The sequence below is a fragment of the Siphateles boraxobius genome, unplaced genomic scaffold, assembly GCF_051911475.1.
Source record: "Siphateles boraxobius isolate OS27281-9 unplaced genomic scaffold, OSU_SipBor_1 12, whole genome shotgun sequence".
Taxonomy (NCBI): Eukaryota; Metazoa; Chordata; class Actinopteri; order Cypriniformes; family Leuciscidae; genus Siphateles; species Siphateles boraxobius.
In genome coordinates, this window is record NW_027508722.1 from 26223084 (window position 1) to 26239360 (window position 16277).

Sequence of the window (16277 nt, forward strand, 5' to 3'; positions counted from 1 at the left end):
TCTCCATGACAACATTATTAACAAGCAAGAGGAATGTACGTACCAAGGGTCATAACAAGCAAGACGCATTTTTCAACAGATTTAAAACTTTAAGTCATTTAAAATAAGTCATTTAAAATTAAAAAAAATCTAAAAATTTAGTAAATCTACTATCAGTCCAAAGAGAAAGGTTTTTTTTTCCTATTGAAGACTTAGTTGTCTTTACTCATGGTAACGGGATCTGTCAAGGTTGCCTTTTGTCACAGTCTTATAGCGTGTGAATCCGGTGTTCAGCTGGCAAGTAGGCTACAAGGAAGTGTTTCCAAAGTGTATTTTCATGAGATACAAAGTCCAGACACACCTGTGTTCTTTTCCGTCAGTGGGAATTTGCCAAACTATAGCTATTAACATCTGACTAACGTTACTGCCTTTTTTGGATTGTGTTGGTTGTCTTCGTGTTTGTTTTATGTGGAATCTATGTTGATAATACCTGATTTCTGATGGAGTTGAGAGAATTCAACAATCAAGTCCACCCAACTCCAGGTAAGAGAGTAGCCTATAACTGAGAGTTAATGTGATACATAAGGATAGAGTTTATTTACGCTCCGGTTAGCTACGAGTTAACGTAGTTACCCGAGTACAAGAAAGACTTTAGTGTAAAAATAGCAGCCTATACCTAAAGTAAACACAATTTATTCCTATGTACTTTATTATAACTATGTATTAGTGGCACACTATTAATTGGTATACTTAAAGTCTGTTAAATTGGAACAACTAATTGTAAACTAAATGCATTTTAGTCCAAAAGCAGTGGAAATATTCTAAGTATACTTGAGTAGGCTACACTTTAAATATACTCTTGCATTTAATTTTTCATAATCAGAATTCACTAAGCATAAACTTAAAATATATTTAGGTAAAATTGCAATTGAATTAGCCTAAACTGTAAGAGTGCTGAACATACTTAAGTAATATAAATAATGGCACAGCTTAAGAATTTTACTGACACCATATATACACCGTATACCAGTAACTCACAAATCCGGAGAGCATCAGTGAGACAATGGGAAAAGATATATTGAATGTAGGAAACACTACGGACTGGATTTGAACCCAGGTCGCTGCCACACAAGCACACTCAGTTTACTAGTTGAGCCACCATCATTTTAATAAATTGTTTAATAATTCATAATATTTTGACAGTCCAAAGGGCTGCAGTCCATATTTCAAAGTGCAACGGGGGATTAAAGTGCCATTAATGGGAAGAGTGTATTACAGTAGGTTCATTGGAGTGTATTAAGTACACAAAAGTAGCCTAATAAAGTCTGATCAGGTACATGAATTTCTTTCACCATTTCAAACTGACTAAATGTTGTTTTCTTTAGATCTATTTGTCATAATTACATATATTTACTTTTTTAACTACTTTCTATATGTATGTAAAGCTGCTTTGCAACAATGCAAAATTGTGAAACGTGTTGTAGATACATTTGAATTGAATTAAGCAATAGCCTACCTGATATTCAAAGTGTAGGCAAATTATTGAAAATGTCATGGTCATAATAATAAAACTTACTTCCTGATTATTTTTTTGCAACTCAAAACACATTTCCTGCAAACTTTTATCTAGGCTATACTATTTTTATACTCAACAAGTAGAAATCAAATACAGTTCATTTTTTATTGTACATTTAATCATAACAGGTCAACAGAGGATTCACCAAAAATAAATTGCTGAAGTAGTACTTAAATATTTAACAAATTAGATCATGTTATTTCCAAATTGCTCATTGTTACATTTGCACTGTAGGAAAAAGTTGTGTATGGAAATTCTGCCCTTATAGCACCTGTTAGCAGAAACAAACTAGATGTTCCAGTTCGTACCTCACATTTTCTTTGGTTTGCACAAAAAGAAAGTCTCATCTAAAAAAATGACCATAGAATCATTTAAAGATAGTTTCGTCATTCTCAGATTTGAAATACATGGTGAGACTTGTGTCTTCAGCTGCAATGAATTTCTAGACTCTAAAGGTCTCCTTCTGACAAATGTGCCAAATCTGCATCACAGATTGCCAATAGTGTGCACTCTAGGCGAGTTCGGTTGTTCATTCAAAGTACAGCAAAACCGATTGTTGATGAGTTTGATGGCATTGACTCTATGGCGTGTTCCAAACAGATCAAGCATGGTCTGAAATGTCAACTTCTGGTTCAACCAATGGGAGTCAAGGTTTAGCTTCGGCAGTTACTGTGTTTTCAAGTCATGTCAGAAATGTACTATTGAGATAAAATGCAAATAAACATCAGAACAACTAGTAATTATGAGTTTTAGTAACTTTGGATTTTCTTATGAGTTTCCGAGTTTGGTGTGTGATGGTGAGAAAACATGTCAGAGGCAATGGATGCAGAGTCTGCCCTAGTGAAAAAAACCTGTGCCAAAATGTATTTAAAATAGTCCTATGCATTTATTTCATCCTAACTATACTACAAACACATTAATATATTTACTGACAAATTGCCTGAGACTTACTGACATAAATATTATAATTAAACTTTATTTTAATTTTAACTTTTATTTAAAGTTTAACTTTATTGCACAATGCATATTTTTTAATATTAAGCCTATGTGTTTAATATCACTATGAGTAACGATAGTATGATCACTGTATAATTTAAATGTTTCTGTTTCTGTTTGTTTTATTTATATAGCACTGTTAAAACACAACCCAGGTTGAACCAAAGTGCTTTACATACAGATTCCAATAAAGGATAAAAATAACGACATACCTCAACCCATTAATACATCACATATTAAATATCACATCTACTCATTATAAGCTAACGACATCAGATGTGATTTACACAAATGCTTAAAAATCGGTAGCGATTTTGCAGACCTTATAGGCAACGGCAGCTCATTCCATTGTCTCGGCCCTGTTACCGCAAATGCCCGATCCCCCTTATGAAGACGTTTTGTTCTCGGTACTATCAGTAAATCCTGATTCTCTGAGCGTAGTTTTCTGGAGGGGGTATACATAGTATACAAAATGCAAGATATTTAAAGTGTAACTTATGTATACTTGCAAAAGTTTAACTTAAGCACAATCAAGTATAATTAATGTATCTTTAGTTGGACCTCAGCACTATTTCCGGATAACTAAAGTGCATTAAGCACAAGATTACTTGTTCCAATTTAGTATACCAAAAGTACAATCGCAGGGTATTTATAATAAGTACATAAATATGTAAATTTATTGGTAGTATACTTAGCATAAAATAAATGTATTTTAAATACATATTTATTTTTCACTAGGGGAGCTATACATGTTTTCATTTACAGCTGAATAACTGGAAAATCTGATGCTATTATAAGGCATCATTTTGGATGCTGTATATATTTGACAGTTCCATTAAATTATGTAATTTCTTTACCAACTTGTTTGAGCTATTAAAATATGTCTCTTACTGTAAAATTTTCTGATAATAACAGCTACAATGTACATAAAAATAACCAAACATTTTGAGTAAAATGTAAACCAATGTAATTTGGGGAATTCCGAGAATGCCATTTCAAAATATTATTTGTGTGTGTGTGTGTGTGTGTGTGTGTGTGTGTGTGTGTGTGTGTGTGTGTGTGTGTGTGTGTGTGTGTGTGTGTCTGTGTGTGTGTGTGTGTAAATAATCATACTATTTACTAACTACTTTTTTTCAATTACTGTTTTTGGTGAGGTAACTAATCAGTTAATTAGCTTTTTACTGTTGCTTTTTTATGTTCTTTATTTATTACAATGACTTATGGTGTATGTCCTTAGTTTTAACCATTTTCAGTGTGAAGTATATGATGTAAAGTCTGTTATTTTACAAGTGTTAGGAGAACTGGCAGGGATATATGGGTCATGGCTATGTATAGAAATGTGGTGCATAGAATATTTTCAGAGCTTATGGGAAAATGCTGCTCCAGTTTGTTCTCAGTCCTATTTTTTAACACAACCATTACTGTGCCTTATACTGTAATGTCTCACAGTTCAGTAAACGTCAGTATTATAGTTGCCTTGCCATACATCATTTTAATATACCAACTTTTGTAATTGTTATTTGCACTGAAATACATCTGTTTTCTCTGAACACCAAAAGACTACCCGAGTCCTTATGGTTCCCAGCATTCATTGAGGTTACGGACAGTTCCAGCCCAAGAGACCAGTGCGGTTCAGTTTGATTGGGCCTCCCCCCCTGAAGATGCTGAAGACTCTAATGAGCCTCGAAATCTCCGCGAGCTGCCGCTGCACATGGGCCTGAAGAGAGCAGTACGGTATAAATGCATTATCTCATTACAAAAATGTACCACCAGTGTCAACTTTTACATTTTTACACTACCGAAATGCAGCTCTTAACAATCTTAACACTAGCTCCCAAAAGTTTCAGACAGAATTATCCATCGAAACTTTTAGTTTCAGAAAGTTGAATCGTAATAGGGCTTGTTTCTCTCTCACTTTATTCCAGGCAGGTGCAACAGATGAGAATTCCAGTTGTTTCTAACTCTTGGAACATCAAACAGCGACAGACATTTCGCTGTTTCTTTGAGGTTGCCAAATATGTTCTTAGCTATTTTGTTCTGTGGAAAAGGGGAATCCAAAGGATAGGAGGTGAAATAAATTTTTTTAAAAAAAAATATAAAATAGACATTCTGCTCTCATCAGCACATACAAATGTTTTTACCCTAAAAAATGATAAGTAAATCAACTGGTCATCTAAGAAGAGACACTAAGAACAAGATCATATAAAAGCCCAGTGGAAATGAAAGAAACCCCCCCCCCCCCCCCCTTTCCTTTATCCACTTGTTTTCTTGTAGGTCACTTTGGTGGAGGAGTCCAATCCTACTTCCTGTTCTTGAGATTTCTTGTGATTCTCAACTTCCTGTCCTCCTTGTTAATCGCAGCATTTGTCCTCCTTCCCAGCATTGTGTTTCGCTCTATGAACTTGAACTCCACCATCCCTACAGTCAATCTAACCGGTAGGTTTCAAATTTCCTTGCTTCAGAATGAGAACCTTCTAGCTGGTTACTGGATAACACAATCCTCTTTCTCTGGACTGAGACCCAAATATCTGGTAAAGCTGCAAGACCCTGACAACATGTTTAGCATATTAAATAAAATAATAATAAAACGGCGCTGATGTCATGTCATGTTCATAAGCAGAGGTCTTCAACTCTGCTCCTGGAGATCCACTGTTCTTCAAAGTTTATTTTCAACCTGCTTCAGCAAACCTGCCTGTGATTATCAGGCGATCCTGAAGAGCTTGATAAGCTGGTTTATCTGTGTTTAATTATAGTGCTTGAGCTAAACTCTGCAGGACAGTGGGTCCCCAGGAGTGGGGTTGAAGACATCTGTTCAAATGCATTCGTTGATTTGGTTAATAATTCATTGTAATAACTAACTCTTTAAAAGAAAAACTTAAATCACTTTAGAAACAGTTTAACTATCTTAATAGGAAAGGTTGTTTCCTGTAGTTATTAATAGTTTGCTGTCATTTTACTAACCCTCTATTCCCAATATTATTGGATTCAGGGTACACAACACTATCAGGAAATGACCTTCTTTACTGGTTTTAAATCAGTTCACTTTAAAAAAAAAATTCTGCAGTCAAATATTCATTTTATTCTGTTTGAAATAGGTTTGGATATATGTTTGCAGTATGATCCTAAACCTGATACCCTGATGGTGTTTATCACATACTTTCTGGACCTGATCTCAGGAACGGTATGGACGCACTTAATTAAAGGGTTAGTTCACCCAAAAATGAAAATTATGTCATTAATGACTCACCCTCATGTTGTTCCAAGCCCGTAAGACCTCCGTTCATCTACGGAACACAGTTTAAGATATTTTTTTGTTATTTGCCGTTTTTGTTATTTTTGGAACAAAATGTATTTTCGATACTTCAAAAAATTCTAAGTAACCCACTGAGGTCACATGGACTACTTTGATGATGTCTTTATTGCCTTTCTGGACAAGGAGAGTATACCGTACATAGATTTTCAATGGAGGGACAAAAAGCTCTCGGACTGAATCTAAAATATCTTAAACTGTGTTCCGAAGATGAACGGAGGTCTTACGGGCTTGGAACGACATGAGGGTGAGTCATTAATGACATAATTTTCATTTTTGGGTGAACTAACCCTTTAATACATTTCTAAATACATGTACCCCCGGTTTCACAGAAAAAGCTTAAAGGGGTGGTTGATTATGATTTCACTTTTCTAACTTTAGTTAGTGTGTAATGTTACTGTTTGACCATAAACAACATCTGCAAAGTTGCAATGCTCAAAGTTCAAAGTAAAGGGAGATATTTTCTTTTAAAGAAATTGCTTTTTAAGGACTACAACAAATGGCTGGTAGGGACTACACGACATTGCTCCCGGGTTAGTGACATCACAAACCCTAAAATTTACATAAACCCCACCCCCGGAACACAATTTATAGATTATCATGGCAGAATATGCTAATCAATGACTTCAAGATAACTACACATAAGCTGCATAAATTCACCAACTAACCATTCAGAAATGTTGTCTACATGTTGTCACTTCATCTTGAGTCTCTCCATCTTTCTGACCCGGTTTGAACATAAAAGGCTAAACGTTTTTGAAATTTTCAGTGCATGTAAGGACACACCTTGTTGTGGCTCCGCCCTCTGTGCCGGGAGCAGCAGCTCATTTGCATTTAAAGGGACAGACACAAAAACGGTTCGTTTTTGCTCACCCTCAAAAAGTGACAATTTTAACATGCTTATAAAAATATATATGGGGTATTTTGAGCTAAAACTTCACATACACGCTCTGGGGACATCAAAGACTTATTTTACATATTCTGAGAAGGGCATGATACCACCCCTTTAAGCTAGTCACAGACTAAAATGCACGTTTGATGACTGTTTTAACTGAAAGCAACTTGCACTGATATATCTTAAAATATGTCAGTGCCATTGTTTTGTCTTAAGATGCACATCAGTAATGTTTTTTCTAAGGCACATTTATGAAAGCTACTTATTGATCTAATCCTGGCTTAATCTAAGCCTTGACTGTGAAACCGGGCCCTAAAGTATATATTTTCTATTGTAATACATTTTAAAATAAAATTTAATTTTGTGATCGCAAAGCTGAATTTTCTACAACATTACTGCAGTCTTTAGTGTCACATGATTCTGATTTTTTTCTAATATGCTGATTTTCTGCTCAAGAAACATTACTTATTACTATCACAGTTGAAAATGGTTGAGCTGTTTTATATTTTTGTGGTAGCCGTGATACATTGTTTTTCTTTGGATTCTTTAATAAATTAAAAAAAGTTTTTTATAACAATGTAAAATTATTTTCTACCACTTTAGTTTTTCATAATGCATCCTTGCTAAATAAAAGTATTAAACTGACCCCAAACTTTTGAATAGTAAAGTATATTAATTAAATATCATATTTAACATTGTAAAAATAATTTTTAAGCAGCAGCCTTTAAATTTAAATACCCGAACAACAATGAAAAATGTAATGAATGTGTGTGTGTGTGTGTGTGTGTGCGTGCGTGTGTGCGTGCGTGTGTGTGTGTGTGTGTGTGTGTGTGTGTGGAATTATTTTGTTTGTTTTTGAGCCTGTTCTTAAATAATGTGAAACTTACTTAGAAGTCACTCTGAGTAAAAAACAAAAAGAAAATAATCCGTTATTAGTCTGTCACATCTTATTTTTTATTGTGAATATTTTCTAAATGATCTTCACTCATCACAGTCATGCCTTTTTTCAGGGATTTATGGAGTATTCATACCTGTTTTATGGCTACTATAACAATTCAATGGTTGAGAGTAATGGCTTCTCTTACAACATCCCTCTGGCGTATCTGTTGACGGCAGCCTTCTACTTCCTCTTCTGCTTCATTTGTTTGATTATTAGGTGAGTCTTGTCAGCTTTGTCAGAATTTTCTACCAGCATATTAAAAGAACATCGCTGAAGTATTAAGCCAACATCCCTGATTGACCAACAGAATGGGTGGCACAGCACGAGTTGCCGTTGTGACGGGTGGAGGAGCAACAGGGGGTTACAGTACGCTGGTGTTTACGGAATGGGATCACGGTCTCCAAGGAGACCGTACAACAAAACTTAAACAGAGCAATTTTCGCTACCAGTTACAGGTCTGTTTGGAAAACAAGTTTTAAATTAAATACCTTCAGGCATTGTGTATGAGCACGTTCCTTTTGGAGAAGAAACTGCTAGTGCAGAATTATGTTCATCATTATCTTGACAACATATATATTTTTTATCTTTCTCACCGTGTCTCTTTCCCTCAGGTGGATCTAGAAGAGGAAAGACTAAAAAAAAAGGCTGCCTCCCTGACTTTGGGCCAAACAGTCTCTCTCTACACGCTCCGTGTTTTCCTCAACACAGTTGTCTTAATTCTCATTGGTGCAACTTTCTATGGCATTGCTGAGGCAACAAAGTTCAGCCAGGTTAGCTGAAGTTAAAAAAGATCAAAAACAGTAACTAAAACTAAACAGTCACATTAAAACTTACCGGTATGTGGAGATGAATTTGTCTAGTGCTTCGTCTGAAATCAAATACTTCCCTACTGTAGAATATGCGAAAAACTGTATGCCAACAGACATAGTATGTCTGATTAAATAGTATTCGAAAAACAGTACTTGAATGAATGACCTACTACTTCCGCAGAGGTTCTGAAATGCGCATTCGACGGACACTTTACTGTCCCATGAGGCCATAGGAGAGGAGTAATGGCGGTAAAGCGGTGCAACTAACACCGTAGGTCACATGCATTGCTGGGTATAACTGATTATATATAATCCTGGATTACGTAATCAGATTCTTAAAATGAAATACTTGTAGTTGGATTATATTACATAATAACTAGGCAGCTACTGTATAATTACATGGAAAATTGAGAGGCCACACAGCATAAACAAGAAAAATATTTTTCTGTCAATTTACCATTTTTAGATTAAATTAATTATTAGCTTTTTTATCAGATTCCGAACCCCATGCAATTCCTACTCAAACGCTAGTTTGAGACAGCCTGCATATGTTTAATGCACTTCACGCTGTTGATAACAAAGAGTGGAATACCTAATCTTTCTCTTTGCTTTTTCAAATCAATATGCTACTAGATTATTCTATTCAAATTGATAAATGAGTTAGGTCAAAAGTAATCAAAAAGTAATCAGATTATATTAATAAAATGTGAAATGTACAGTAATAGATTACATTACTAAATAAAAAGTTTTCATCATGTAATTTGTATTCAGTAATGGATTACAGTTTGTAAGTAATCTATCCAGCACTGATGACATGACAGTGACAACATGGCGGATGTAGTACGTCCGAGTTTCATTCATACTACACACATTAATACTGTATAGAATGCACTTTTTTAACAGTCACAAAGTAAGTTTCAAACCAAGTGTAGGACCTACTATATGATTTCGGGCGCAGTGTAGGTCTGTTTTTTTCCTTAGAGGATGTTTAAAGATGATTTACAAGTAAGATTATAAAAATCAATGTGTTTATTATTTGGTTGAGTTTCTGATTACCTTTTTGGGTATTCAATTTTTTTGACAATGAATTTAATAAATCTCTCTTTCTTTCAGCTTAGGAAAACAACAGGCTTTAAGGGGCTGCTGTTGCAATACTTACCCTCCATGGTCATTACAGCAAGCAATTTTGTGGTGCCTTTACTGTGTGACAAGATTGCATTACTAGAAAAGTATTCTCCCAGTACCACGGTCATCCTGGCCTTGCTGCGGTTAGATCAATTCTCGCACCCACACCAAATAAAGAAATCAAAGAGAACAAAGAGCAGAAAGATGAAGAGCAGTAGCCTACTTGTTTAGCCTTGGTTATAACCTCATTGAGAGCTATTAGCCTGCAGTTTCTTTTGTTCATTTAATTGCTTTCAAAATGAATCATTTCAAATGAAGCCCCATCATTTTCGCTAAATACTCACACATTGTTTGTTCATCCACTGCTCTTTTTGATTTGATCTTTGTCATTGTTCTTTTAGAAACTTATTCTGCTTGCTCAATTTTACTCATTCTCTCCATTTGTCATTGTAGGGCAGTCTTCCTGCGTTTGGTGAGTTTGGGTGTTTTGCTGTACACTCTGTGGGAACAGATTACCTGTAAGGGAGATATCAACGAAAACAACTGTATACCCTGCCATTATTATTACAACGAATATAAGGTAAACAACTTAGGATATGCACTCATTCATAATTTGTCAGATACATTAACATTCAAAGATTTGGGGTCGGTAAGATTTTTAAATGTTTTTGAAAGAAAAAAAATAATGTAATTTATTCCTGTGATGACTAAGCTGAATTTTCAGCATCAGTCTTCAGTGTCATTTGATAATTCAAATTTTCTTATTTTGCTCAAGAAACATTTCTTATTATTATCAATGTTATAATAAACAGTTGTGCTGCCTAATATTTTTGTTTAAACGGTGATGTATCTTTCTTCAGGATTTTTGATGAATAGAAAGTTCAAAAGAACAGGATTTATTTGAAATAGAAATATTTTGTAAAAATGTAAGTCTTAAATTGCTATATAAAATTAATTGTTTAACAATCTTATTGAGACCAAACATTTCAACAGAATAGTACAAGTTCTAATCAATGTCTTACTGTTTAATCCCCAAAGAGTATACAGTAAATGCTGCTTATTTCCTTTTCTTTTTTTACTTCAAATCCCTCTTTCACAACCACTTAGTGCTGGGAGACACGAGTTGGACAAGAAATGTATAAACTGACTCTTTTTGACTTCCTGATTACCATTGCTACACTGATCCTGGTAGAATTCCCACGCAGGTCTGTTTGTGTGTGTAAGGTCATATATTTCTATATTAAAAATGTATGTCTTTAACTTATTTTTGGCATGTTCAGGATTGTGGTGGATCACTGCTCATGTAAACTAACTCAGTGGGTGGGACGGCAAGAGTTTCTGGTTGCACCAAATGTGCTTGCTCTAGTTTACAGTCAAACGGTGGTTTGGACTGGAGCTCTTTTCTGTCCATTGCTGCCATTCATCAACACCATCAAATTCATCCTCTTTTATTTCTGCAAAAAGGTACCATGGCATGACCACAATCTTCTCAGACATGTACACGCAATTGATTGAAATTGCTAATTTTGTCCATGTTTGCTTGTATCAGATAACTCTCTTCCATAACTGTCAACCAGCTACAAGAAACTTCCGGTCCACCACCTCCAACTTCTTCTTCCTGTTGGTTCTGCTCTTTGGATGGATGTTGGCCACCATGGTTCTCCTTTACAGTGTGACTAAGTGAGTGAGGCCTACCACTCTCCATGTATTGTTTTAAATGACAGAGAGAGAATATTCTTTTTCTTTTTTGGTAGGATCCATCCATCTTATGGCTGTGGGCCTTTCCGCTTTTACCCAACAATGTGGGAGGTTGTACCACTAGCTGCCGAAATGCTAAACAGCACCAGTGCAGAATTCCTGTTTTATATCGGCTCCCAGAAATTCTCTATCCCACTCTTCATCTTCTCCTGGTCAGTATAAACAGCCATGGGTCAATTCAGAATTTCTTATGGTTTCATGTAAAACTTTACTCAACATGCATTCTATCAGTTTACTAAATCATTGATTTAGATTGATAAATAATGCTATAAAGATAGGACTGCTTGTGATGTAATTGTTGATGAAAATGTGATAAAAACTTACATTTATGCATTACATGTATTTGATATTTAATACACAGTGTGCTCCTGTGCTACGTAAGCGCTTTAACATCTGTCCATGGGAAAAGTGTAGCACTCCTGAAATCTCAGTGTAAGCTGGTAAGTGCTTGGTTATTAAACCTAATCCGCAGACTAGAATGGTTATGTATATTTAAATTGTGCCATTTGTGTAATTGTATGATACAATAATATTTATTTACAATAAATTCAATTGGTATACCTTTAACCAAAAAGTGTTTGATATTTGATGATGGATATAATATAAATAACACTGAAAGCCACGATAAAATAATATAACATTTCAAAATAAGGGGTGTGATTACCTACCTAAATTAAGACTTTCTTCTTTCCAGTTTAACCTCTGACTGGAACAATTATTAATCCCTCCTTTAATCTGTATGTATCTGGGTGTAACAGGAACAGCGTGACAAGCAATTCCTGGTCCGACAAATTGAGGAGCTGAATGCCACAATTCAGAAGGAACAACGTGAACCACAGCAGCCCCAGAGAGAGACTGACACAGCAACACGGTGGAATCAACATAACAATTATGCATTTGACCGCGATGAAGATCCAAGACCATATTAAGACTTTGTTGATAAAGTGCAGTGTAGGCTGGAATTCTGACAATCGTGCACTCCATTATTTCACACAAATACATCCAGTGATACTTTTACTACCGTTAAAAAGTTTGGGGTCGGTAAGATATTTTGAAAAGAAATTAATACTTTTATTCAGCAAGAGGATGCATTAAATTGGATAAAAGTGACAGACATTAATAATGTTACAAAAGATTTATGTTCTAAATTAATGCTGTTCTTTTCAACTTTCTATTCATCAAAGAATATTAACAAAAGTATCATGGTTTCTATAAAAATATTAAGAAGCACAACCGTTTTCAATAATAATAAGAAATGATTCTTATGTACCAAATCAGCATATTAGAATGATTTCTGAAGGATCATGTGACACTGAAGACTGGAGTCAGATATGGTGTCATCACAGGAATAAATTAAATTTTAAAATATAGTAGAACAGAACGATATTTTAACTTTAACTGTAAAAGAAATAAAGTGTTTTTTTTATGAGTAATATTTCCCAATATTACTGTTTTACTATGATCAAGTTTCAAAAACATTTTATAATATTTACAACCCCATACATTTGAACAGTAGAGTATAAATGTTTATGTATACAATATATGTATGTTTATTATGAGGCAATGTAAAAAAAATTTACTTTGTGTGAAATGCCTTGAGTGTTTTGCCATTCAAAACTTTTGTGATGGATAATGTACTCTAGTGTCCTGGGCTTTGTTATGCTGTACCTCCTTAAGCATAAAATCCTAATTATTTTTTTACTCAAGTCTTTGTTAATTTGGATGAGTATTCCATTCTTTTTAAACCATGAAAACATCACACAGAAAACTGAGGACCTCTACACAAACTGCTTCTATTTTGAAACATTTTTAAAAATGTAAATACACTATCGGTAGCGTAAGCGTTACGGTGACTACAAAGATATTCCTCACATAAGAAAGTATTTTATGGACTGAGCTATGAGAATTGCATCTCTGGTAAACAAAAGGCTTTATTTGAGGTTTTTTTTAGGTGCGCCCTCGTGTGGTTCTCTATACGTACTACACTGCGTCACAAATATTTTACGTCTGACGTAGTTCATAATACGACAACTTCCGGTGTTTACTAAGCTCTTTCCATACCATTCAGTAGGTGTATTTTTCGACAGCTGTTTAAATGTGTTTTGTTGTGAATAGGCAGTATGAAAGAAACGATTCTGACATTTACCGACGAGATACACCGAAGAGTTTGAATTTCGTTGCGTTGTTAGTCGACGAGGCTGTTTATTTCGCGCCATAAACTGAGCTGTTAACGCAGTTGTTGGGTCTTGTATGTGGCCTGAAACAATCGCTACGAACCCGCAATTATATTTGTCCGTTTGACTGTTCTCTTAAGTATTTCACAATGAACATATTGCCTAAAAAGAGCTGGCATGTACGTAATAAGGACAACATTGCGCGCGTGCGCCGCGACGAGAGTCGTGCGGCAGAGGAACAACGTGAGATTCAAAGGAGAGTGGAACGTGCAGAGCAAGAGGTAACCATAGCAACCCAGCATCCCTCCACTGTTTCTAGGTTAATTTACTACATTCTCAGCCCCTCGTGAAAAAAAACAATAATATGTTTAAAAATAAAACGTGCATTTTGTCAGTCTTTGTTGGTTTTGCATGTATCATAATTATAATGCATGCTTAAAAATGCAGTTTGTATTCCATCTATGTTGCTATCTATATTTTATGGCTTGCATTTTGAGCTGAATGTCTGTCCCATAATCCCTCAGGCCAGAACCGAGTATTTGAGAAAGAAAGCTCAAGCAGGCCTGCAGCAGACAGGGGAATGGACAGAGGATGGAGAGACGGCAGAGACAAGCCGGGGAGCCAGAGAAATAGAACACCTAAATCTCTTTCCTCTAGAGGACTCGTCTGAAAAGAAAGGAAATGCAGAATACCTCAAAGAGAAGAAAGACGAGAAGGTGTGACTAAAAGATTAAAAACATCCTTTCTACATTTTTTTTATTGACAATTATTAATTTTTTATTTCTTAATTAATATTTCTGTATTTATTATAAATTATTTATCTGGGCATTTTATATTTTTAAAATTCAAATGTCCTTGTAATCTTGTATCAGAATAACTTCCCCTCCCCCTTGCAACGTCATCTTTTCTCTGATGACGTGTTTACTGGAGCGAGGGCGGGATGACCTGTCACTCACATGAGATCACAGCGATTCGTTTCATGCTGACTTTAAGATTTAGCTATATACTTTCCATACTGCCATTGTGACAGTCTACTTAAAATTGTAATTTTAAAGCTGTTTTTGTTATATTTTATTCTAGGAGAAGCAGGAACGTGCTATTGGTATTTTAGTGTCTCTAGGCCCCGCTCCTGGAACAGAAGCCACTCCCTGGTACCTGAAAGATGGAAAAGACAAAGAGGAAGATGGAAAAGACAAAGAGGAAGAGAGAGACAAAAAAGAAAAAGGCAAAAACAAGCAAAGAAGCATGACTGAAGAGGAAAGAGAAAAGAAAGACAGGAAGCTGAAAGACAGTTTGGATCCTCTTAAAGAAATGAAAAAAGCACTGGCAGTGAAAGACAGAAAGCTGAAAAAGCATAAGAAGGAGAAGAAAGACAGAGGAGAGAAGAGGAGTGGAGAGAGGTGCGAATCATTTTTCTATTTCTGTCAATACCAGTAAAGCATCTTGCCTGACTACACAACAATTTAGTCATACTTCACAAGTCAAAATGATTACTGAGCCATTGCTTGAAAGTGAAAATGTGACCATAATTCAACAATTCTTATTATTATCAATGTTGACAACAGTTGTGCTGCTTAATATTTTTGCAGGATCCTTAAATTAATGCATCAAATGAACAGCATTTATTTTAAATAGAAATCTTTTGTAACATTATAAATGTTTTCACTGTTTTGATCAATTTAACATGTCCATGCTGATTAAAAGTTTAACCTTTTCCAAAACATTTGAACAGTAGTGTATATGCATTTATAATTTGCTTTCAAATATTTTCCTGATGTCATGGATATAGAAAAAGAGATGAGGAAGTATTACATAAGTTACACTCAGTAGATGCCCACTGCAGTAGTAACATCTTGTTTTTTATCCTGACATTTATTTTACTCTCATGACAGTTCTATTGAGAGGTTACGGGCTGAACGACTGCAGAGAGAAGCAGAGGAGAGAAAAAGGACAAAGGCTTTACTGGAACAGAGGAGTGGAGGCGGGAAAGAAAAAGAGCACGAGATGGGCGATAGAGACAGACCATACAACAGCGCCTACTTTCCTGAATTGGCACGGAAAAGGCAAAGGAGAGATCGAGATCAATTTGGGTTTTATTAGCTAACAAAGGCATTAATTCACTAAGTCTAGAATATGAGGAACCGTTTTGTGATCGGACAAGAAATTAGCAGGTGCAAAGTGTGAAGACCATTTAAAATGACTGATTGCTACCTAAAAGCCATTGATCTGGCCTCTGCATCACTTTTATTGGCATCAGATGACTTGGGAAAAATGGGCAAACAGGAAAACCTCTTGTTTGCCTGTATTTGTGCTGACAGCACAAGAAGCAAATAAGCTGTTGTAAAAATGTCATCTTTTGATTTTTAAGATCTGCATCAGTTGTTTTCCTGTACAAATATGAGACATCGGCATTAAAACATGGACAAGTCATTAATGTGAGACTAAGAACATTTCTTTTCTGCTGATACTGGAGTCCATTAAATATTTTGTTCCTGTCATGTAAATACTTCATTACAACCTAGTATTGCATAACTGGACTAAACAGCAAAAGGCCTGGTCCATATTTCCGCTTATTCTGGCCACCTGCTGCCCTCTTACTGTTTGACCCTAATGTAAAGCGATTGATTTTTTGTTTTTACGTGACAGATAGGGGCAGGTATATCGGAGATTGATTAATATAATACCCCATAATAACATATTGTTATGAAAAAATGG

At 35.3% G+C, this 16277-nt stretch overlaps 2 protein-coding genes across 2 annotated transcripts; both read left to right on the forward strand.

The window, feature by feature from the left end:
* Positions 1 to 51: 51 nt before the first annotated feature.
* Positions 52 to 13089, forward strand: tmc4 (transmembrane channel-like 4). The gene is made up of 16 exons (XM_077216555.1): positions 52 to 522; positions 4111 to 4285; positions 4477 to 4619; positions 4826 to 4987; positions 5647 to 5732; positions 7767 to 7912; positions 8004 to 8151; positions 8308 to 8466; positions 9619 to 9773; positions 10084 to 10210; positions 10738 to 10835; positions 10911 to 11094; positions 11180 to 11310; positions 11385 to 11540; positions 11750 to 11828; positions 12147 to 13089. Exons 1-16 carry the CDS (start codon positions 480 to 482, stop codon positions 12315 to 12317), a joined length of 2163 nt encoding a protein of 720 aa, XP_077072670.1. The 5' UTR covers positions 52 to 479; the 3' UTR covers positions 12318 to 13089.
* Positions 13090 to 13391: 302 nt separating this feature from the next.
* leng1 (leukocyte receptor cluster (LRC) member 1) lies at positions 13392 to 15992 on the forward strand. The gene is made up of 4 exons (XM_077216482.1): positions 13392 to 13843; positions 14087 to 14278; positions 14643 to 14962; positions 15455 to 15992. The coding sequence occupies exons 1-4, from the start codon at positions 13712 to 13714 to the stop codon at positions 15660 to 15662; spliced, it is 852 nt and encodes a 283-aa protein (XP_077072597.1). The 5' UTR covers positions 13392 to 13711; the 3' UTR covers positions 15663 to 15992.
* Positions 15993 to 16277: the final 285 nt, after the last annotated feature.